Source organism: Hyalella azteca, unplaced genomic scaffold (genome assembly GCF_000764305.2).
Source record: "Hyalella azteca isolate HAZT.00-mixed unplaced genomic scaffold, Hazt_2.0.2 contig3814, whole genome shotgun sequence".
In the NCBI taxonomy this organism is placed as follows: Eukaryota; Metazoa; Arthropoda; class Malacostraca; order Amphipoda; family Hyalellidae; genus Hyalella; species Hyalella azteca.
This window is the reverse complement of record NW_025934048.1, coordinates 247,142-271,362: the sequence shown is the minus strand read 5'-3', so window position 1 is coordinate 271,362 and position 24,221 is coordinate 247,142. Positions and strand designations below refer to the sequence as shown.

General features: G+C 38.2%; 2 protein-coding genes across 2 annotated transcripts; one reads left to right on the top strand and one right to left on the bottom strand.

Moving 5' to 3' along the window:
• Window positions 1–950: 950 nt before the first annotated feature.
• LOC108674958 (eukaryotic translation initiation factor 2A) lies at window positions 951–12,694 on the bottom strand. Its single transcript, XM_018162944.2, has 13 exons — window positions 12,323–12,694; window positions 10,395–10,536; window positions 9,954–10,072; window positions 9,256–9,352; window positions 8,427–8,602; window positions 8,184–8,275; window positions 7,451–7,601; window positions 6,963–7,094; window positions 5,523–5,670; window positions 4,238–4,398; window positions 3,919–4,044; window positions 3,388–3,611; window positions 951–2,565 (listed from the first exon to the last, which is right to left on the bottom strand). Exons 1-13 carry the CDS (start codon window positions 12,357–12,359, stop codon window positions 2,440–2,442), a joined length of 1,731 nt encoding a protein of 576 aa, XP_018018433.1. The 5' UTR covers window positions 12,360–12,694; the 3' UTR covers window positions 951–2,439.
• LOC108674966 lies at window positions 12,604–23,299 on the top strand. The gene is made up of 11 exons (XM_047879779.1): window positions 12,604–12,633; window positions 16,362–16,502; window positions 16,972–17,126; window positions 17,695–17,883; window positions 18,129–18,287; window positions 18,497–18,578; window positions 18,922–19,061; window positions 19,669–19,760; window positions 20,276–22,170; window positions 22,338–22,411; window positions 22,788–23,299. The coding sequence occupies exons 2-11, from the start codon at window positions 16,379–16,381 to the stop codon at window positions 23,019–23,021; spliced, it is 3,144 nt and encodes a 1,047-aa protein (XP_047735735.1). The 5' UTR covers window positions 12,604–12,633; window positions 16,362–16,378; the 3' UTR covers window positions 23,022–23,299.
• The last annotated feature ends 922 nt before the right edge of the window (window positions 23,300–24,221 follow it).

Below are 24,221 nucleotides of genomic sequence, written 5' to 3'. Positions count from 1 at the left end.
GGTAAGATCGGGTTCAAAAGGCCGGATCCCTTGTGGAATCAAGTCACGATAAGTACAAGAGTCGGCCATTTCTAGGTGTCGTAACTCGCAGAAACTGAGGACACGCATAACATAACATAACCTAGTGATGTCAGCGCTGAAGTGTAGGCCTGATGTGGCCTGTAGCCGATTCTTTTCCTTTTCGTGCCTTGTTCACAGAAGATCTAAAATCGTGTCATTTGACCGGATCTTTTCATGACTGCCGATAGTTTGAAATAGCTTCTAGATTCCACCGGGTTCGATATGGTGCTAGGCATTTCAAGTCTGAATTTATATTTTTCCATAGCTTAATCTAGTCTGTTCTTGAACGCATGCTGCCCTATGACTCTAAAATTGCAAGAATTATTTATCGATCTCGGGCAACGCCAAACTGTTACTTGAAAATTATACACAAAACTGTCTCTATATTGAGTTTTTAAAACGTGAAATATAATTGTGCCTAAACTAATTGGATCAGTTTCAAATTAATGTTGAATTATAAAGTAAATATAGCAATAGCTAGTAACTAATAGCGGTTCCATCGTTTATTAGGTCGTTCGGCCGTCGCCGCTTTTTAACATCGGTGAACATTCACAGCTTGTTACGATCTCGAACACGCAACTCACTGCTCCAATTCTGCGTTGCTAAACCGCCCGGCCTCCTCGTCGATTCTTACTAGACACTGGAGAACAGAGCTGGGATGAAACCAGCAAATCTTTGCTCCAATTCTGGTACCCTGAACTCTAAACCCTGTGCCATGTAAAATATAAAACGTTTAGTGAACTTGTTAATAATCCGAGATAGGGCGATGAATACGAAAACAGAAATTTAAAGAGAAATCACATGGCCAAATCGCGACAAGCCAAGTTCTTTTGTAACTCCTAACCTACTTTGCGGAGACTCTCGATTAATTAAAGGAATGAAAGTGGTCGTCTCTGAGCTTCAGTTTATTTCTTGGAACAAAACAAAGCGTTACACAGGAGAAGACAACTCACTCAGTCACAAAAGGCGCGGCAAGACCACAATTGAACTTCAACAATAAACGTAATGCTGCGGCAGCGGCCGCGAGATGGCGCTTCCAAGGTGGCGCGAATGGTGGCCAGACACCTCATCGTACGAGACATTTCATCACTATGTCAATTCACCATAAATTTTCATCATTGTATAAAAAGCATTTTATAAACATAAATATATGTAGGTTAGGCTAGGTTAAATTGGTAACGGATGAAATATCCCAATGATGAAAGGTTTATGATGAATTGTCAGGGAACCGACACGTATTCAAGATGAAGCAAATCGCCATAGCAGTTCTTGGTTTCGTAACCCGCAGAACCTGAGGACGCGCATGCTGCCAGCTGCCGTATTCCATTCATCAAAGTACACACGTGAAAGTTTGATTCGAGTATCGATTAAGAATTCTGCACCTTAGTCCACGACCACCTTCATCCTAGTTTTTCTAACATGAAATACACGAATTAGTCAACGAATGAAGATGTGTTCAAGTTAGAATGAGATTGGTTGTGTGTTTAATTTTTTTGTAGCTTGATCTCAAGCAATTTAAGCACTCAATGATCATATCTTTCGAACAGAGCAATTTTCTCAATATTAAAAATAGTTATTAGTAAAAAATCGAGTGCTCAAAGCTACCTACCTAAGTGAGTCTCGTATGCCCTTACCTTGCGTACTTCGCTTTTCCTCACACTCCGAAAAAAGTATATCACTATCAGCAGCAAATTCTATCGATATCAAAAAGGTAAAAAAACTCAAGTTACAATACTTTAAAATATCGACTGAGAAAATTTCACAGAAGCATAGTATTTTGTCATTAACGTTGTATCATGGAGGAGTTCGGGACGAATTAAAGTAATTTGTAGTTGATCCATTTAAATTCCTAAACCATTCAGTATAAGCTGTGAATGTTCTGTGATGTTAAGAATCGGAGACAGGCCAACGGCCTAATAATAAACACTGAAACCGCTATATTATTTGAATATCTTGGGCATGGCAATCAAGAAAACGATTACTGGGATAAATGAGTTTTGAAAATGGTGCTTCAACAAAGTGGATGCTCTCTAGGGGTTGGAGAGAAGTCACGAACGAAATTCTATTTCCAGAGCATTAGGTAGCCCTTGAAGCATATTCTCAAGCTGTAATTAAATAAGCACATAACTGAAATTCCAGGAGGTCAACAACTGAGGTTTACAATGCAAAATTCCAATAAGCGGCCCAAGGTAACTCAGGGACTGTGATCAGTGCCTCAAATTCCAATCGGTGGTTTTCCCCAGTCAACAATTAAAGTTTACAGATGTAGCACACAGGACGTCACCAACTGATACAAACAAATGAAGATCCAAAAGGTGGCACTCGAGGTCAACAACTGAAATACAGCATAAAAGTTCCAAAGATTAGGACGTCGAGAGGTCAGAGCGCAAGGCTCTTAAGCTGAGCCACGAGTTCGCGCTCCGACTCCAGCAGCGTCGTCTGCTGCTTGTCCAGTGCCTTGCCTTCTGCTTTATCCTTCCTTAGCTTCTCTATCCTCTGCAGCTTCTGCAAAAGTGAACACAAATTGGCTTAATTGCAATACAAAAAACAGTAGCACAAATGAACCGATCTCCTGATGCAGCTTCTGTAACAGCAAACGTAAATCAGTTATATACAATAACTTTCAATACGCAGGATCACAATTAAATCAGTCACCTAAATGGAGATGTATAATAAATTGATTTTTCACACAATTTATCAGAGTTAATTTTTAAGAAAATTTAAGTTATCAGCCCAGAAATACGATTAAAACCGTGAAACTAACTTCTTTTTAATCACTGAAAACGTACTTACAGATATAAAATGTGTCCAAAAAGAGATTAGGCATCCTTGACTTACGACACTAGTACCTTGGTAGTGTCTTATCATATCTATCTCAACTCGCTGTCCTAATCACATGAAATAATTACCCCAGAAACCTCCGCGCTATCAATAAATGTAATAAAATACTGTATCTAGATTTAAAACTAGTACCGTATCCAAATTACAATTTCCTGACTATTTGCATTTGAATATTCCTCGCAATCCATGGAAGGACCTAGAACAAGAAGAGTTATCAAACTTCATCAACTACAATAACCTAGCATACTTCTTTTGAAAAGTTAGTCTTAACAGTAAACGATATACTCAATTAAATATTCAATTCACTGCCATAAAACACAAAACTGAAATTCTATGCTAACATATTCCTTATTTTAATCTAGATAAGTTCAGTATCTGGCACGGTGAAAACGACCACTATTTGTTTAGCCTTTCACGCCAAGAAGTTGATTGGAGAAGTGAACATGATAGACGCTGAATAAAATACTCAATGCATAAAAGTCACACCTTCTTGATGACTTTAACTTTCTTTTCGGAGTCTCCTGATAGCTGGACGGTTGTGACAGCTGCCTCGACAGCTTCCTTCTTCTTGCTCTTCATCTTGAACTCCTCAGGCTCCTCGAAGACGGTCATGTTCTTCTCAGCCAGCGCCTGCAGCTCCTGGGCTTTCTTCGCTTCCTTACGCTTCTTGTTTCGGGCGGCAGTCTTGCTCAATGGCGCTTGGTTTGCAGCTGTAATTAACGAAGCTTTTCATTTTGGTGTTGAATCCCATTTGATAACACGGTAACCATTCATTGGCAATATTGTTGGTCATGTAAATGGTGTAAAATTTATCAAGCCAAATTATTAATTTACAAACACAGTAATGCAGGGTGAAAGGGCTATAGCACAAGCGAAAATCTAAACTACTTTTGATATTAGATGCTGCGATAATAACTTCAATTTTTAGGCTTATAAACAGAAAAGTCAAGGTTGGTGAGAGGTTACCAAGGCCTTTATTCGTGTCAAAAATAAACATTAATAGGATTAGTGACTAACCTGCAGCAGGAGAGTTTGGGTCGTACTTGTCTATTTGTCTGAGAAACTGCTTGCACGTCAACACGTATTGGTCACCGGCGCTCATCGCCGCCCGCTGCCCAGGAGGAATGTACCGCTCCGTTGACGCTGTGGGCATCATCATCAATACCAAGAATAAATAGGTATGTTTATTAACTACTAACGCTTCGTGTGCTTGCTACATAAATGAATATTTGGATGAATGTTAACACGAATATCATGACTCCAGACCAGAAAAATACACCTATTCTTTTCAAGGTATTGAAGTGAGATTCTCAACACGTAAACCTTTTGAGTGTACCTGTCTTGACTGCGCTGGTGATGCCAGCTACCTTGGCGGCAGATGGTACAAATGGCTTCACAGCAGCTGGCTCAGGAACCCATTGTGTGTTGTAGAGCTCAGTACCAGCTGGGCACAGGTACTCGAACTGCAGCGATCCCGAGTAATGGTAGATACGATACCTGGAACCAAGATGATATCATTCGAGATGTGGTTAGGGAGAATTAACAATTTTTTAGATCCACTCGGTCAACACTGATTCCTACTCCACAAGTCACCATTCTCCTCAAGATTCTTTTTTCAACCAGAACGTCATCACGAGTCATCAGTCACTAGTTTTCTGCCAAGCCCCTGTTAGTCATCACCCACCACACTAGTCTTCTTCCTTGTTAGTCATCACTAGCTAGTCTTCTGCCAAGCCCCTGTTAATCATCACTGACTAGTCTTCTGCCAAGCCCTTGTTAGTCATCACCCACCACACTAGTCTTCTGCCAAGCCCCTGTTAGTCATCACCCACCACACTAGTCTTCTGCCAAGCCCCTGTTAGTCATCACCCATCACATTAGTCTTCTGCCAAGCCCCTGTTAGTCATCACCCACCACACTAGTCTTCTGCCAAGCCCCTATTATATCATAACCCACCCATTGTGACCCACTATCGTAACCCACCCATTGTGACCAATAATAACCCACCCATTGTGACCCACTGTCATAACCCACATATTGTGACCCAATCATAACCCACCCATTGTGACCCACTATCATAAGCCACCCATTGTGACCCAATCATAAGCCACCCATTGTGACCCAATCATAACCCACCCATTGTGACCCAATCATAACCCACCCATTGTGACCCAATCATAACCCACCCTTTGTGACCCAATCATAACCCACCCATTGCGACCCAATCATAACCCACCCATTGAGATCCAGTCATAACCAACCCGTTGTGACCCACTGTCATAACCTACCCATTGTGACCCAATCATAACCCACCCATTGTGACCCAATCATAACCCACCCATTGTGACCCAATCATAACCCACCCATTGTGACCCAATCATAACCCACCCATTGCAACCCAATCATAACCCACCCATTGTGACCCACTGTCATAACCGACTCATTGTGACCCACTGTCATAACCTACCCACTGTGACCCACTGTCATAACCTACCCATTGTGACCCAATCATAACCTACCCATTGTGACCCAATCATAACCCACCCATTGTGACCCACTGTCATAACCTACCCATTGTGACCCAATCATAACCTACCCATTGTGACCCAATCATAACCCACCCATTGTTGACCCTGAGTCTGGGGGAGCAGGTGGAGGTGAGGAGGTATCGACCACAGGGCGACCAGTCCATGAAAGTGACATCAGGACACTCCTGCACGCACAGCCTCGACGCCTTCTTCAGGTCCCATACCTGCCGAACATTGGTGTGTTAGTGTCGATATTTGCGCCATGCACCACAAATCCACAATAAATAGAGAGTTATTACACAGGCGTTATCAATGTTTGGAAAACTTCAATAGCCGAACTTTGGTGTATTAGTGTCAATATTTGCGCCATGCACTACAATAGAGAGAGTGTTATTACACAGGCGTTATCAATGTTTGGAAAACATTAATAGCCGAAATTTGGCGTATTAGTGCCAATAATTGTGCCATGCACCACAATAGAGTGTTATTATTATTATTATTATTATTAGTATTAGTATTATTATATATTATATATTATATTATATTATATTTATATTATATTATTATTATAATATAATTATTATAATAATAATATAATAATAATTATATTATATTAATAATAATAATAATAATTATATTATTATATNATAGCAAGTCGCTCCTAGCATTAGTGTGGCAGACAGACCTCCCTTGTGACTGTATAGCAAGTCGCTCCTAGCATTAGTGTGGCAGACAGACCTCCCTTGTGACTGTATAGCAAGTCGCTCCTAGCATTAGTGTGGCAGACAGACCTCCCTTGTGACTGTATAGCAAGTCGCTCCTAGCATTAGTGTGGCAGACAGACCTCCCTTGTGACTGTATAGCAAGTCGCTCCTAGCATTAGTGTGGCAGACAGACCTCCCTTGTGACTGTATAGCAAGTCGCTCCTAGCATTAGTGTGGCAGACAGACCTCCCTTGTGACTGTATAGCAAGTCGCTCCTAGCATTAGTGTGGCAGACAGACCTCCCTTGTGACTGTATAGCAAGTCGCTCCTAGCATTAGTGTGGCAGACAGACCTCCCTTGTGACTGTATAGCAAGTCGCTCCTAGCATTAGTGTGGCAGACAGACCTCCCTTGTGACTGTATAGCAAGTCGCTCCTAGCATTAGTGTGGCAGACAGACCTCCCTTGTGACTGTATAGCAAGTCGCTCCTAGCATTAGTGTGGCAGACAGACCTCCCTCGTGACTGTATAGCAAGTCGCTCCTAGCATTAGTGTGGCAGACAGACCTCCCTCGTGACTGTATAGCAAGTCGCTCCTAGCATTAGTGTGGCAGACAGACCTCCCTCGTGACTGTATAGCAAGTCGCTCCTAGCATTAGTGTGGCAGACAGACCTCCCTCGTGACTGTATAGCAAGTCGCTCCTAGCATTAGTGTGGCAGACAGACCTCCCTCGTGACTGTATAGCAAGTCGCTCCTAGCATTAGTGTGACCGTCCGACCTTCCTCGAAACTGTGTGGCAAATCACCCCTAGCATTGGCGTGGCAGACAGACCTTCCTCGAGACTGTGAAGCAAGTCGCCTTTAGCATCAAAGACAGAACAGGCGGCCGGGTTGCTGCCGTGGACGGCTAGAAAAGTTTTGCCATCTGGAGACCAGGCTACTGCGTTCACAGGGCCATCTTTATCTGCAAAAAAAATATCATATATATACCAGACAAACCTTGAAAATATGGAGCAAAATCAGAAAAGCAGTGCCATGAACACAGTTTTGTTACCATGGTTTGGTGATCATAAAATAATGTAGTTTTACACTTCAGATAATATCTACAAAGATGATGTAGGTAGATATCGAGATAGAAGTTAATGCATAAAAAAATTAAAATTAGGTATCAATTTGATGCTCAGTTTATGCCTGAATGTAATTACCAGTGAATGTAAAATGCGTTTTGATTTCCAGGATATGCATAATTGTGACTCAAGTAAACATAAAATGTTTGTTGATATGCAGGTTAATCACAAGCTTTCATGAGATTGCACTCACTGAACGTAAGTCTGATAGCATCCTCAGTCTTGGCGTTGAGGAGGAAGACCATACGTTCACCATAGTAGCTGCCAGAGTTGCTCTTCTCAGCGCTGGTGAGCAGCAGGACTGCATTGCACTGTTTGTTCCACATGAACTCCACAGAATCCACCTGTCCAAGAAAAATTAACTTGTTGTTCTTGAGAACATTGATAAGTACAATCGGGCGAAAATATGCAATAAGAAATCCTACAGACATCAAAAATCATTTAGCAAGGTTTGATAGCAAATTTTGTTCAAAGAGATTATCACATAAATTACAAATAGTACCGTAGCAAATTGTGCCAAGCAAAATCCTTTGAAGAGTAAGGATAAAAATGTGGCAAAATGAATCCATTCAAGGTGAGCGAAAAGAATCTCTAAAAAATCTTCACAACAACATATACCGTATACTATAAGTTTTGCAGCATTAATTTCAAGTCAAGAAAAGAAACAAAGGAACAGTATGTTTTCACATCATGATTAAGCTGAAGCAACTGTTGATAGAACCATGAGCCAAAGCTAAGTTATCAAAACAAAATGTCATAAATACTTATACAGACCTTCCTACAGACAGAACATCTGATATCTAGAAGCGATTTCAAATCTACCGTCCGTGAGGCCAGTCTAGTCAAGAAAAGTACAAGAATCGGCGATAGGCCTATCCAGGCCTATTTATTTAATGCCGAAGATACTATACTATACTAATACTTACATTATAGAAGCTCTTAGACACAAGAGGGCGTGAGTTCTCCTTGAAGTGTGGGTACTTGTAGACATTAGCCAAACAAGGTGCACCTTTTATACCTGCCAAAAAACGGGTAAGTGTTTACAGACACGAGTAAATTTCCCATTTATAAATATGAACGTTACGAGAGAAAAATGCTAAAAATTCCCATTAGGTAAAACATAACACAATTTTGAGCAAATGCAAAAAGCTTTACTAGGTACTACTTACTAGGAGTAAAAAATGCGACAAGATGTCCAGAGGTAGAAGGGCTGAGTGAGAAATTCTTTAGCTTTGGTTGGACGCGCTTGTGAGCGATCTTGTCAAGACTCGGGCACTTGAAGAAGTGCACTTCATTGGTCACGTTACGACCCATCAGTGAGTCATCGCCTGTCCACTGCGGCTCCCTAGGATGCAGACATCAGTAATAATTCTATCAAAAGGACTTTGAAATTTAATGGAAGGTCTACAAAGCATTTAATACAAGACTCTTGTTAGATAGACTTAACAAGGTTTTTAAAGTACAAGCGACGTAGAGGTCAAATGCCTTACAGCTATGAGTGTCAAGTACAAGTTGATGTTATGAAGAGTGATCTCTACCTATACAAAAAATACAAACTAATTCTCTGGTCTTCAAGGAAACATGCTTAAAGGAACAAAATTTGCCAACCTATATTAACGTACAAAAAATTGTACAATTGACAGCAACTGAAAAAATGAAATGTTGGGAGTCACAACTTTGGGAGTCACGTATACTCTTTGAGAGTCACAACTTTGGGAGTCATGAAATGTTGGGAGTGACATATACATTTCTTAAGTATTTCATAAATGTATTTTGATGGATGCACAACTAGCATGAAATCAGGATACCAAATGCAGAAAATAATCATCCTCCATGAAAAAACATCGAAACATTTTGACCAAAATATAGATGGTAAGCCAGAAAAATACAAATTTTCATAAGCTTTCAAAAAGGAAAATGAAGTTTGAAGGTTCATAAACATTTGGTAACAATTATATTCAAGCATATAGTAGTTTTCTTAAATAAAAACACTAATACCAGTTGAGTTGATTGATCTGGTAGAAGGACTTCAAAAGAGTGCATCCTCCTGTTGTGTTGTAGATGTGAAGGTTTGGTGCACCAGTGTCCCCTTTTTCTGCATATCAAAACAATTATTAAAATATGATACTTCACAATGAACTATAAGTTACCATGGTTCCATCATAGTTCCATGTGTTACTATGAAGTAGGTTATAAAAATTTGATTAGAGGTGTAAGTGAGAAATTGGTGAATGAAGCAATTCTGACAGAAGATTGTTGTACGTAATACAAATAATTGCACCTAGTGAGCTTGAGCAATTTTTAGTTCATTATTATTATATATCCTTCTTCTGCAAAATAGAAAATACTTTTATTCATGTCATAACACATACCTATCACAAAACCTATATTAATCAAATATGTTACTACATAGCTTTTTTGTAGCATCAATTCTGAAATTTCATTTTTGTCAGTGGTTTTATAAAAAATCAGCTAATGTAACAAAAAATTATTAAAAGTCCAAAAATGAACCTAAAGTAAGGTAGAACAATAATCATTGAAAAGTTTATTGCCTATCACAGAGAATATTAATAATCTCTTACAACTACATGCAGAAACATCATTGGGGAGCAGCACAGTCCATATCTAAAGCTTCTCTTCTCCTTATTAATGAATCATGAAAAAGTATTAAATTGGAGTGAGATTGTGATACTCACTGACATAAAGGCACCAGACAGCCAAGTAATTGCCAGCAGGAGACCACATGATCTCCTGAGCTGTTGGATGCTCAAGTGTGTGCTCTAATGTCCATGAAGTTGAGCTCATAATCTGTATGCTAGAAAAAAAAGTAACACAATTTTAACAAATACCAAGAAACTTTCAGATAATACTCATACCAGAAAGTAAGCCAATTAATCAACTATTAAATACATACATATAATCATTGCAAAATGAATTATTATATGGTTGATGAGATGGAAAACAGTTTCAGCAGTACTCAGAAATTAATTTATTCCTTGCGTATTGTTGCATGCACAGGCAATCATACACCATAAACTTATAATATAATAGTTTAAAGCAAATGTACAGAAAATGAGGTCAATAAAAAAAACTCATCAATATTACTGCATTATAAAGCATTTGTATCAAAAACTTACCATCCATTGGCAATGAGAGCAAACTTTTTCCCATCTTTGGTAAAAGTGAATGTCTTGACTTTCCCAGCACACTTAAATTCAAGTTTTTCCTTTCCAAAGGCTGGCCATCCTTCCACCAGATGAAGTCCTCCAGAATCATGAACTAAAAAAAGGAAATGGTTATTACATTAAAATTAATAATACCTATTTTGAAGAATGAATGGAAAATAACATGAATTACTTAATGCATATTTTTTGCAAATCTGAAAAATGTTAATGCAGTGTTTATATTATATAATTCTCTATTTTATAACTTTTGTAGTCCAGAAATTTCCACTCAAAATATATAATTTCCAATGTAAATTTAACTGACTAGGTGTTTTTTTTAATAGTAGTTAAAAATTTGAATTGTTAACTTGACATTTTTAAAAGTTGAGTTGCTTTATTTGGAATGTCATGCAATTGCTGGAGCCTTCTTTATTGATATAGGAGCCTTATGCAAATGCCACCCAATAGTGAGATGAAAAAACCATACTTGTAGTTAATTACAGCCATTTCTAATTTTCTATGACAGTTCCCTTATTTTTTTATACACAATAAAAAAAATGTTTATTTTCACTAACAAGTTCAATAATCATACCTAAAGAGATAGTTTTAACTCATGCTTTTTGGAAAATTGTACCGTAAAATGGGGTAACTTAGACCACTTTTTTTTTTATAAATGATGCCATTTTTTTACTAGCTAAAATAAACTTGAATTGAAACATGCAAAATACAGGTCTATACTCTAGCTTCACTCACCATAAATTGCTGGCTCCTGCCTCTCATAGTCTTTATGTAATTTCAAAAAAAGTGATGGTCTTTGTTACCCCAGCTCTTGGGGTAACTTAGACCTTTCTCTTATACACATCTAGATGTGTATAAGAGACAGAGACTATACAGAGTCTTATATATGGTAATTTTAAGTTTTAACTTAATTTCCAAACCGGTCAATGTTATCCCATCACGGCTGCCATTAGGTGGTCACATTTCGCCCATTGGAGGGCGGCGCCCCCCATTTGCAAACTATGACACTTTCCTAAAATTTGTCATTTGCATATGTAACTAGAAGAGTTCTACTAGCTGTCTCTTATACACATCTAGATGTGTATAAGAGACAGGCGTTAGGTTGTGATCTCTCGATGTGGCAATGTATCTCCAGATTTATGGACAAAGAAGACGAAAATGTTACCCGTTGCAGTGCAACGGGTAACATTTTCGTCTTCTTTACCCGTTGCAGTGCAACGGGTTAGGCATTTTTAGCGCGATTTTTGGGTCGGAAAAAAATCGGTTTTCCGATGCCGACCGCCAAAAATGGATTTCAGATTCGTAATTTACACCCCAAAAAACATATAATTAAAAAAAACACCCTTTTTTTTGGATGTAGTTAATCTGCAATAATACCAAATACAATGCTATTTCAATCTCACAAAAAATTTTGTTCAAATTTGTTTAAAAGATAAATCATCTAAACTAAAGGCTGGGCTGCTAGCCCCTGATGACTGATGTTAGGTAGTAGGTACCATTAAGATGTCCTTAGTGGAAAGTGGAAACTTCATTGTCATTGATCTTAGATAACGGTGATAAGTACTTCACAGAACTGACAGGAGCAGATGGGAAAGTACCAGGTACCTAGATATTTACTAATTTACTGTGCATAATTTGAACTTTTGAAGTATTCTGCAATCTGCATCCCGTATTCCCGTTCATATAGGCTAATCCATTTCAAATTTCACCATGATTATTTTGACAAACTTTGTTTCTAGTAAAATGTGATCATTTCTAATCCTTTTACCTGTATTAGCAACTAAAGCAAGATACCAGCAACAGGCACACCGTTTACAATAGGCTAATTTACACATTTCTGCTCAGTTCTCAATTTCTCATTCTCCAGTCACTGTCAGACTTACTTGCAATTTGAAGAGATGACACAGGATTATCAGCCATTACGATATTTCTATGTAGCAAGACCGGCAATTATAATATTAATTCATTTATTTGATATAGAACATAACCAAATTTGGAATCTTGAACTTCGTAATGGGAACTAACCACAGTAATCAGATTGATTAACATTAAATGTTCGGGTTCGAATTGCCAGTGTAAACAGTGGACCTGTTAATCCTCGACTCGACCCTCGTGGTAGCTTAACTATCGTCGAATGGTAAAAGGTAGGCACTCTCCGGTCCCCACAAAAAGTATCTTTGTCTTATTTACGCTGGTGAGTGGTGACATCGGTGAAATAACATCAATCTAACAGCCAGTTCAAAATGTAAAATCATTACGTCACGCAAAGCATAAATATCGCATTTCATCAATGAACTGCGCTCTGTATTTGATAATTTTAGAAATTTGGCGAAGATTTTTTTTTTTGTTGCATTGATGATGTTATTGTTAGGTATCCACAGTATTCTCGGACAGTCGGACTTGACATAGAATTGTGATTTGGAAGAGTAGGCTATAATAAAAGCGATAGGGTCACGAGGTTTTTAAATGGCGTTTCACTGTGCTTGTATATCTCAAGTCTTTCAACCAACTATAAAAAAAGTCTGTGGGAAGAACATTAGCAGTATTTTTACCTAACTTATTTGTTAAAAATTGAAGAATATTAGAACCTCTCCTGCCTCCTGCTGGACTTCGTATTTAGTCTCGCAGTCACTTCGATTTAAAAGGCATTAGTCCCACTTTTAAGTGAATGTGACTTTGTGAGGCTGTAATATAAAATGTAATTTGTGGACTAAGATGTTACATGTTAGTAACTCGGTATTAGGAATATATATATTTCATAAATCATAAAATTGTTTTGTATTTTCTTCTCTCTACCGAGTGAAGATAATAGGAAGTTGATAGGTATTTACTGAGTATTTACGTCATGAGGCCCATGACCCAAGTCCCACTTTACTGTCACTACCTACTGTGCAGATAGAATTCAGTCCTAGCTCTTACACTACCTCACTACTAACACACTACTGCAGTACAGCAGTTAGCACTAGCAGTACAGTACACTACAACCTCAGCAACCTGTACAATGTAGGTAGGAAATAGGAACATCAGTCCATGACTGATGATGAGTGATGACTCCATGTACACTTGTACAGGTTGTACAGCTACCTACTTAGAAAGCTCATGATTGTGTGTCTTGTTGAATGTTGATTGACGTGTCTCAAACTCCAATAGAAACTTCCGAAAAAATTGCCAATTAGTGCTTAGTAATGGCTACTGACTAGTAGGTAGCCTATAAATATAATAATATGCCCTATATATATTATAAGTTGAGCAGCAAATAATCATAGTGAGTAGTGACAAACTACAAATTTTTAGAATCAGTTCATTTTAATTTCCTCATTTGCTCAACATTTAAACCAATATCTTGTGAAGTTATGCATGATAATGCTAGACTGCTAGTTGAGCAGATAAGTTGAGCAGCAAATAATCATAGTGACAAACTGACGAACTACAAATTTTTTAGAATCAGTTCATTTTAATTTCCTCATTCACTCAACATTTAAATCAATATCTTATGCATGATAATGCTGGTATCCAGATTCCACTTCCAGGATACTTGCTTACTTGGCATCTACTTATTTATAGGACTCGTTAACTCGAAATTGAACTTGAGGATGGATTTGGATTTGGGGCGTGGTGACTCTGAAGGGAAGAACGACATTTCAGAGTCAGGCCTTTGCAACGGCCATCAACCACGTATCACATTTTCATTTGTTAGTAGAAAGGAGGAAGAAAGGGAAACTATAAGAGCGAGGAGGGTGTGAAAGTTCGTGTTAGGGTAAGATGAGAGCTAGGTGAAAGGGAATCAAGAGGAAATTCATATGGTTTATTATTGCTATATCTCAGTTTTTGCCCTATGTAACTTTACAATTGCGTTAGTTATGTGGCCTCTAACGCCCTAAGTGACTGACTATCTGCGTTATATTGAATTATTATGGTTATTTATTTTATCTTTATTATACTGCTGCTCTCTACTGTCCCCCGCCCCCCGGCCTCCACTCTTGCCAGCCTCCTCCTCTTGCACTCTCCAGAAAACGCTTTCCAGTTTCCACTCTCAGTCATAGCGGCTGTCACCCCCATTGACAAGCCCGCTATCATTGCCATCCATTCATCTCCTGTTCTCTCATATACCACTCTGTCATCCTCACCTCTCTCATCCAGTATCACTCTCATCATTTCCAGTCTCTCCCGCTCATATGCGTCACACTCCATCATCATGTGCTCCACAGTTTCCCTCTCGCCTCTGTCACACATGAAACAAATATCCTCTCTTCTCTCATTCCACCTATATGTCCGCGCATTCACACTCAAAGCATATGCTCTCACACAGAACATTAGATCTCCACCTCTACTTCCATCATATATGTACTCATACCTTGGCACCTCTTTTATCCTGTACAACTTCAGGCTGTCCTTTCTTTCCATTCCTTGCTTCCACACTCTCAGACCCCACAGTTTCACTCTTTTCTATTTCCTTCTTCCATTCTTTGACGTCCCATTCGATCCCTGTTGCACCCTGTACTGTTATCATCCATTCCTCTCTTGGTCTATTATTTCCAGGGCGAGCCCGTGTTTCATGTAGTCCACACTTTTGTACTATTGCATGACACTTATGTTCCCATTTGCTCACTCAAATTCCACAGGTACACCTTACGTGCCCAGCGTGCATCATCCATTCTTTCCAGCCGTACTTTATACCTCAATCTCAATGTTGCTTTCATTCTTCTCTCTCTAAAAGTACTCCATCCCATATCTCCTCTCATCCCTCCACTGCAGTCCATCTGGGGGCTCCAAGGGCCAGTCTAGCTATCCTATTCTGTACAGCCTCCAATTTATCCAGTTCCCCATCATTCCATGCAATAACGTCCATTCCATACATGATCCCAGGTACCGCTACACTTTTCCATACTTCTCTTAGAACATCATATTTACTTGCTCTCACATTTGCTGCACTGCCCAGAATTCCTAACCACTGATTTGCTTTACTAAGGCTCAGCGCCTTGGTTCTCTCACATCCTCTTTGGTCAACACTCATTATTGAGTATCTGTACTCATTTGTCCTCCCAATCACATTTCCTCCCAGCTGCCACACTCTGTCCACATCATCAGCTGCTCCATTCACAACTAGCACTTGACTCTTCTCTGGGCTAAAGCACACATTGAAATCCTTGCCATATTCAGTTATACAGTCAAGCATACTCTGCAGTTCAACCCCATTTTCACTCTTTATTACTGCATCATCAGCATACAATAGCATTTTTAGTCTTTCATCTCCAACACACACTCCCACATCCATTCTTCTCAGTCTAGCAGCCATCTCTTCAGTGTACAGGCTGAAGAGAAGAGGCGACAGGATACATGACAGGATGAGTCTAAGAAACCCCAGCAAGTTATTAATAATGCCATTAAATTATTAAAAAATTGCTTTGTTACATCGTTTTCTATTAATCTAGCTTTTCACTTTAGAAATTCAATCTCTCTTGCCAAATTGCCTATGGCAAGGCCAAGGTGGGAAACTAGACATTTTTGCAGACTTGAGTAGTAAAGTATAGTTTCTAGGTAATAGGTAGAGGCTAGAGGCAATAAGAGGGATCAGGGATTATCTATTGTAGCAGCATTTTGAATTTATATACATCCATGCTCCATAGGATATTGAATAAAAATTTGATTTAGATCAGGGAATTTGGAATGAGCTAATCCTAAAAAATTATTTGTTTGCAACTTGCCAAATACCTAGCAAGGCTAGCTGCAGCTGGAGCCTGGAAGAAAATTTCTTCATTTCTTGATAACCTGCTAACATCTCTGAGTTAGAAAAAACCTTTGAATAGAAACTCATCACTATTCTGTTACTAAATAATCAGAATTATAACTTTCTCTTAAAAGTTAGTGAATGCAATATTGGCTTTTCATTGTTCTGCTTAGAAATGTTTACTTTTCTTTCAGAATTTTGCTCATTGTGGATGCCTCATGAAAACATGTTTCATAGTCCAGCTGGCCCAAGTGGGGCATCATCTGCTACCAGAAGAAGAAGAAGAATGATTTCTTCTGATACTGAAGATACCAGTCCATCTCGACTTAGTGATGGTGAGAGCTCTGATATTATACTACTTATACTATTTCCTCATTATATTGATTAGAAAGCTTTTCAGCTCTCAATGTTTTTTTTCAGATTTTTTCATATCATTATCTCTGAATGTCTTGCATTTGCTGCTGTTTTTCTTTTGGGCAAAAATGATTTGAGTATTTTATATATTATGCAGCAGTAATTCATTGTATCTCAGCACTCAGCAGACTAAATATTTAAACAGATTTGAATGTTTGCCTAATTCAATTTAGCCTTCAAAGTTAAATACTTAAATATTAATCAATTAAATTTTATTGAACCAACTTAGATGTGAAATGGAGAACCTTTATTAATTTTTTTCAAATTTAATATTGGTATATCTTAGCTGTATTCATATTTAATATTATTAGAGATGTTAATTAATAAATTTTAATAATAGGTAGATAATATTAAAAAAATGATATTAATTTTCATAATTTACTTCAAAAGATTCAAGCAGTGACAGCAATGACAGTTCTTCCAGTGAACACAGAAGCCGGCCATCATGCTGCATCTGTCTCAATAAGCTCTCACGACATGAAGTTGCCAGTCCAGAACTTTGTGACCATCTCTACTGCATCATTTGCTTACAGTCTTGGGCTCAGGTATACCTTGAGGTTTATAAGGATTTCTAAAGATCAGTTGAATTTTACATATAATGTCCACATTTATAAAAAAACTTCTATGGTGATTGATTTTATTGATGATTGATGAATTGATTTTCTATTGCAATATGTGTATTTATATGCTGTTATCAATTAAAATTTAAAATATACATGTGTTCTCTTTAATACTTGTATTTATGGTAAAATTTTCTTCTGTCTGTCAAGAGTTGATCCAAAATTATGAATAGTTGCAATGAAATTTTCTTTGCTAGTGAGACTAGATCTTTTATGCTGAAGTTAACAGAAAGTTGCTTAATCCAAATAAAAGAATTAGGCTGCTGTGATTGAGGTGGCTGTGGCCAAATGTTTTGAAAAAATTGTGTTTTTGCAGCCAAATGCTTGGGAAACTATTTATTGAAGATGCTATTTATTGAATTGACCTATAAAACTATTTATTGAATTGACCAACCCTAAAATTTTTTATGAAGGTATGGTATCTTGTTTTTTGTATGAATTAGGTGAATGTTAATTATATATTTTAAAATTTTAATTGCATCAACTATTCCAGGGTAGAGCTGAAGCCACTTGCCCCATTGATCGTCAGCCGTTCACAGTGATCAAAGTACGCAAGATTGATGACAGCACAGTGATACGAACTATTCCTGTGTTCTTAAAGGAGATACCTCTTCCTGGAGATGAAAATTTAGAAGCTGCAGCTTTAATAGAAATTGATGATGAATTCAACACGTATTGTGAGGTGAGATAATGACGAGGTAATTGCTTGGTGATATCAGGAATGGTAATGAATATCTGAAGGCTTCATTTGTATGCTTCATTCATTTCTTTCATTCATATTTATTTCTCTGCTTCCAATTATTTCAGGTGTCAATGTGAAGGAAATTACTGTCATAACTACGTAAAAATCTATTTAACCAGCCAGTGTGATCAATGATCACTGTACAAAACGAAAACGGAAAAGCTTAAATAAATTTAATATGCCAGGTTTGCCGAGAGTGTGACCGAGAAGAAGCAATGTTGCTGTGCGACAGCTGTGACTCAGGCTATCACATGGACTGTCTGGAGCCTGCCCTGGAGGTGGTGCCTATCGAGGAGTGGTTCTGTCCATCCTGCAGCCTAATAGTGGACGTCACAAGGGCCATGGTATTGTCTTGTATTGATTTTATGTGTTTTTTGGGTCACAGTGCTTCTTACCATATGTGTAGACTGAACATGGGTATTAAAAATACCATTTTACTTGTATTTCTGATGATTAATAACTAAAAATCAGCTTTAATCTTGTAAATATTGTAGCTTTTATATTTGTTTGAAGCATTTATGACCACAAAAAGTAAAGTTCTGTTTTTTTATAGGCATCTGTTAGCCAGGCTGAACCCACCCGGCAGCAAAGAAATAGGCCGCAAACAACGAACGTATCGCGGGAACGACAAGACGGTAACCTGAGTTTATTTATTGACTTAATTACCTAGATATTTTGCATATAACTCCGCTAATGATGTTACTGACATGATGTTAGTGACATGATGTTACTGGCATGATGTTAGTGACATGATGATACTGACATGATGTTACTGGCATGATGATACTGACATGATGTTACTGGCATGATGTTACTGACATGATGTTACTGACATGATGTTACTGACATGATGTTACTGACATGATGTTAGTGACATGATGTTACTGACATGATGTTACTGACATGATGTTACTGACATGATGTTACTGGCATGATGTTACTGGTATGTTACTGACATGATGTTACTGATTTGTGCAGGCGGCGGAGGAAGCAATGAATATGTTCACGTCCTGCCTCGGACTCGAGAAGTTGAGCGAGTGAGGAAGCGTGTGCACAAAATAAGGGAAAATAAAGCAAAAAAGAAGAAGCGTGGACGAAAAAAGAAGAAAAGGAATGAGGTACTCAATGTTGGCCTTGTTGCTATGTAGTTCTCCTTCGTATTAATCCTTTTTAGTGCATTTGCTTATTTATGGAAAAAAGGCGCCATTGTGCTCGTCATGTCCGTCTGTCCGTCCGTCCGTGACTTGTCGTTTTCGTCGATGAGAAAATGCGCTCTCTGTCGCTCACTGCAGTGAGTACCGAGTTATATTTTTTATTTATGTAGGTTACTCCCTTCCATAATCACTTGTAAACGACTAAACGTTTAACTCGATAAATTGCTTGTGAACGTTTTCTTCCAGCATTTCATAATTTTCAGAGGAATATTCTAAAATGAGAAGTAGTTGTTGGAGGCTGTACAAAAATTGCATTATGATTGACTTATTTTAATTATTCCGTATGTTATTTCAACATTATGTAATTTCATGTAACATGTAATTTCAACATTGATATGATTATAATATGCAATTTTTTGTAATGATAAATGAAAACATTTTTATTATTTTTTTTATGTGATTGCATCTACTTTTTTATTTATAATATATTTATAGTAAAATAATTAGCTGTTAGGTTGGCTTGTGAGAGTGAGAATTAAAATTGTATTTATTTTCCCATACATAATATCAGGGAGACAATAATGAAAACCAGTCGAACGCTTCCATCATCCCTCTACTGTATGCTTTTGGAGATGAATGTGGTGACTTCGATGCCATGACTACGTAAGTTTATTATTATTAATTAAGTTTATTATTAAATTATTTTATCTTGATTGAAACATTGATCATTTTACTCTCAGTTATATTTTATTCGAATTTGTTATGTGTCTCTTGAATGTTTTTTTTTCTTCTGAAGCTCTTTGAAGCCTTCAATTGAATATATGTAAATAAATAACATATACTGTATGATATCTGCCATCAGATGATGCTATTCATTCAATTCAATTTTAAAAGAATTTTTATTTATTTTTCCTTCAAGATTCCATAAAAAATTTTTGCCTCGATATCCGTAGTTGGTTTTCAAATTCTGTAATATTTGTTCCTTCTAAAACGAGTAAATTTCTTCAGTTATTTTTCCATATAAAAGATGCTTTTGATCGCGTTACATTAATGGTGAAGCTGACGTTTTCTGAACTCGTTCTACTCAGCCGAAATTTGTCACATTATATCAATACTTAACCTTATTAATTTCTTCATGTTTTCTAACTTCAATAATGTAAATTTTTCTGTGTTTGTAGATTCGATCCCATCGCGGAATCTCTTTTAAAGCGCTCTGGCAATGCAGAGACCAAAACCAGGGACGTGGCAAGCGTCGTCCGTGGTGGCATGTCCGTACCTCTTCCTACTTACTGCGGCGGGCGATCGGAGATTGAGAAACGTGTCGAGACTTGCTCGAGCTCCGCTGTAAACTTGCTTGATGACTTACTGGACTCGCAAAGTACGTTGTTGACCAAGCAAGTGGATATCACAGAAGAACGCAAGCTTGTTGCACGAGGCAAGAAAAGAGAACTTGCTGATTCTGACGATGAGTCACTTCTGTGTATGAGGCGACCTCTTCCTAGCGTTAGGATGGAGATGGAAAAACAAGAACGAAAGATAAGCGAAGAAAAACGGGAACTTGATAAAGCTTGTTTAAAAACAGAAAAAATAAATGAAGATGAAGGATGCAGTCATTCAGGTACAAGGAAACCCGCAGATGTTTCCTATGTATCGGTCGAAAGACAAAGTAAAAGATCTGATGAGAAGCGGAGGGATTACTGGCCATGGAATCGGTCATCATACTCGCCATCTGATAGTTCTGGCTTCCGTAAACGTGATCACTACAAATACCGTGAAACGAAGGAAAGAAATAGTTACGATAACCCCAGTATTTGCTGGGGATATCATGCCTATAATATAAGAGACCGCGCCCGTGAGGATTCTCGAAAATATGGTAACTCGCGCGAGGTTTCTCGTTGTGCTCATAGATCTGACGACAGATATGAAAGATACAGTCGAGATAGACACCAACGTGATTCAGGCAGATCACTTGCTAGTGAAAGATCTCATCGAGAGAAAAGGCATTCAAAGGTTTGGGGCTTTGGGCGTAGAAATGGCTCAAGTGCAAACACAATTCCTAGTCATTCACCTTGCAAGGTTATGAAACAAAATGCTGGTCCAGTCGATTCAGATATTTCTTCGTACCTGAATAATCGAGAAAAAACGACTAACTACAGCCAGCACACAATGATCTTGCCTAAAGCTTTGATGTCTTCCGTTGCTTCAAAAAATAAGGAATTCCCAGATTCTTTGTGCATTAGTTCCTCGATTGTGGGACCCGTAACGGAAAAAAATGCATCAATGAACCTTGGCAGAAATGAGACAAACGCTACGACTTCTGATGATTTAGCCAGCATGAAAGAATGGGCTCTCTATAACGATTCAAAAGCATTTCAAACTAAAAATTCTGTGAGCACGACAACTGGGAAGTCTGAAGATTCTGATCCGTATAAAGAAACTCCAGCCAATGAAGCTAACAAGTTTCTTGATGTACCTCTTAATGTAAACACTCGTAAATCTGAAGATATCGCCTCAAGGATGACGTTTCTTTTTGGCGACAATGATGATAATGTTGACACGGCTGAATCGTATAAATGCACATCTCAATCGACCAATAGAGGCTTTAGAAAAACCAATAATATAAACCTGATTAAAAGTTCAATAGATAAAGTCCGGCAAGCGGAGGCAAAGTCTCTTGGGTCTGAAAGGGAAGCTAACTGTGAAGATAATCTGCGGATATTAGTCCCGTCGAGCTGTAATGGTGAAAATTTCGCTATAAGTGAATCATTGACTATTCACGAAGAATTTAATCCGACTAAATCCAATGGTATGACAGAGAGTTCTGACGCTACATGTGCATCTATCGCGGTAGAATCGCCGTCTATGATTCAGACCAGTACTCGCATGTGTGCCTCTAGTGTCATCAGTTTGTCCGACACTGCGCGCTTGAGTGGCAGTAGCTTAGCAGACGAAGCTCCAGCAGCGGAAGGCATGCCTATTTTTAACTGTGTACGGAAAAAAGAAGAAGCAAGTGTTCCCAATCTTCGCTCCGATCACCAAGGAGAGAACAACGATGGATCGATTTTCGCTGCAAGTGAGGATCTCACTAAATCTGGCAAATTGTTTGTGGAATAATATTGATGTACGTATCTTACATTTTTTATGGCTGGCCTTTAAAAAATCTAAATGAAATGATTTTGAACAATGGTGGTTGCAGTTCATTTTCAAAGTTTTTTGTCAAATATTTTTTATCTGTCGTAGATGTAAATGCAGCAGAGAGTTCGTCCAGCAATGGGATATTATCATCATCTCCATTGGTCGTGATCTTGGATAAAGTAAGTGTTCTCGTGTAGCGCAATGGTAGCACCACCGAAATTTCAGGAGCTAGACTGCATGGCCTAATGTGCACCAAAATGAACTCTGGGCATGTGTTACGTGGAGAAGCTTAATGACTTGACAAAAGGTTTGCAGACCGCAGTATGCTGTATGCTTAAGGTTAATATTTCTGTTTGTTTCCTCTTTCACAATTGTCAGAAATCATGTTAGGTACGAGAGCCTTCGGCGCTTCTTGTCCATTTAAATCGTTAATTCACAAAATTTTCATCCATACGCAAGCAGCTATCGACTTCGAATTATTTGCTATGTTAAGAGAGTTAGCTTACAATACAAACTTCCATTAAATGCATAATCGGCTAATATCTGTAATTCCAGGCGAGCGTTGCATCGGTGGTGAAGAAGAGGCTCGATCGTCCCTTCCATGCAAAAGAAATCAACAAACAAAGTTACAAGGAGATAGTCTTCAAGTGCGTGCATAAAATAATAGAAAAAGACTCGGGAACGCATGCCGCTGTAGAAAAAATTAATAAGCTTGTCGACAATTACCTTCAGTTTTACCAACACAAGGAAAACAAGATCAAACGCAGAAGCACCGATGGTGCTCAGTGATATTTTTATTGGTTTGTTGTTACTGTGCAAGTAGTAAAGTAGTTCGTTGACGTTTGGAACTCGTGCTCAATTTTTAATAGTAATTTTAAAATTTATAATCAACCTTTTACCTCTACTGACATACCCTTGTCTTTTAATTGTACATTTGTTCATTGACTGCAAAGCTGGACAAGTATGAATTATATTGTGAATTGTTGAGGTTTTTAATCAGTCTATAACTGTTGTCTCATCTAGTGTTTTGTTAGGTCTTTCAATAAATTTTGAGTAACATTATTTAACGATGGTTTTGTTATGTTATTGTGAAGTATCTGATCAGACGTTTAATAGTTAAGCTCTCAACTAAGATGTGCACTTAATATCAACCAATTTTTCAAATTTAAGCCATTAGTTTCGATAACGATACATGGAAAACTAAACAAGCCAAAAATTATTCACACGTATAAAAATTGCTTGCTAATTTATGTTTTCATAGCTCCATTCAGGATAGTAGTTATTCTGAATAACGTACCTAGGCTACCCCAACGGGATAGTGAGAAAGCATGAACTATATATTTAATGAAAAATATATATAAATGAACAAGCTAATTCATGAGAAGTAAATCAGTAATCCTGTAGCTATAAGACCAGAAATGTAAAGTTGAACATTTAATTCGGCTGGACACATCCGTACGTCACCAGTGTTATCGCCGAAAGGAAGTCCCAGTCTAGCGGAGATCGACTAGGTCAAATCAATTCAAAGTGTGGGAATCTAGCGGAGGAGCGCATTGCTTGCCGAGATTACGCCGTGACTCTTATCCAACGTTGCCAACAAGTTGCAGCTTCATTCTACACTGTTCACCGAGTGGGAAGACAGTTTATGTCAAATAAACGACAGTCGTTTATGTTCAAATAAACGACAGTCGTTTATGTTCAAATAAACGACAGTCGTTTATGTTCAAATAAACGACTAAGTCCATGCGCCGTTCAGCGCAAGAAGCGGCACTGTCTTCGAGACTGGTCCTCTAGCTCCGCTTGCCTGCAGCCGCACCCGTCCATGGCCGACGGAAATAGTTATCAAATATTATAAGTTGGTTTTAAAAAAATGGTTGGCAGCTGCGTCGGAGGTAAATTCAAGGTATTTACTCGTCAGACATTCATTCACGTTAACTAGAACAGAATTTCATTCCCTGACATGGGTGATCAAGTTTCCAAATCAGATTC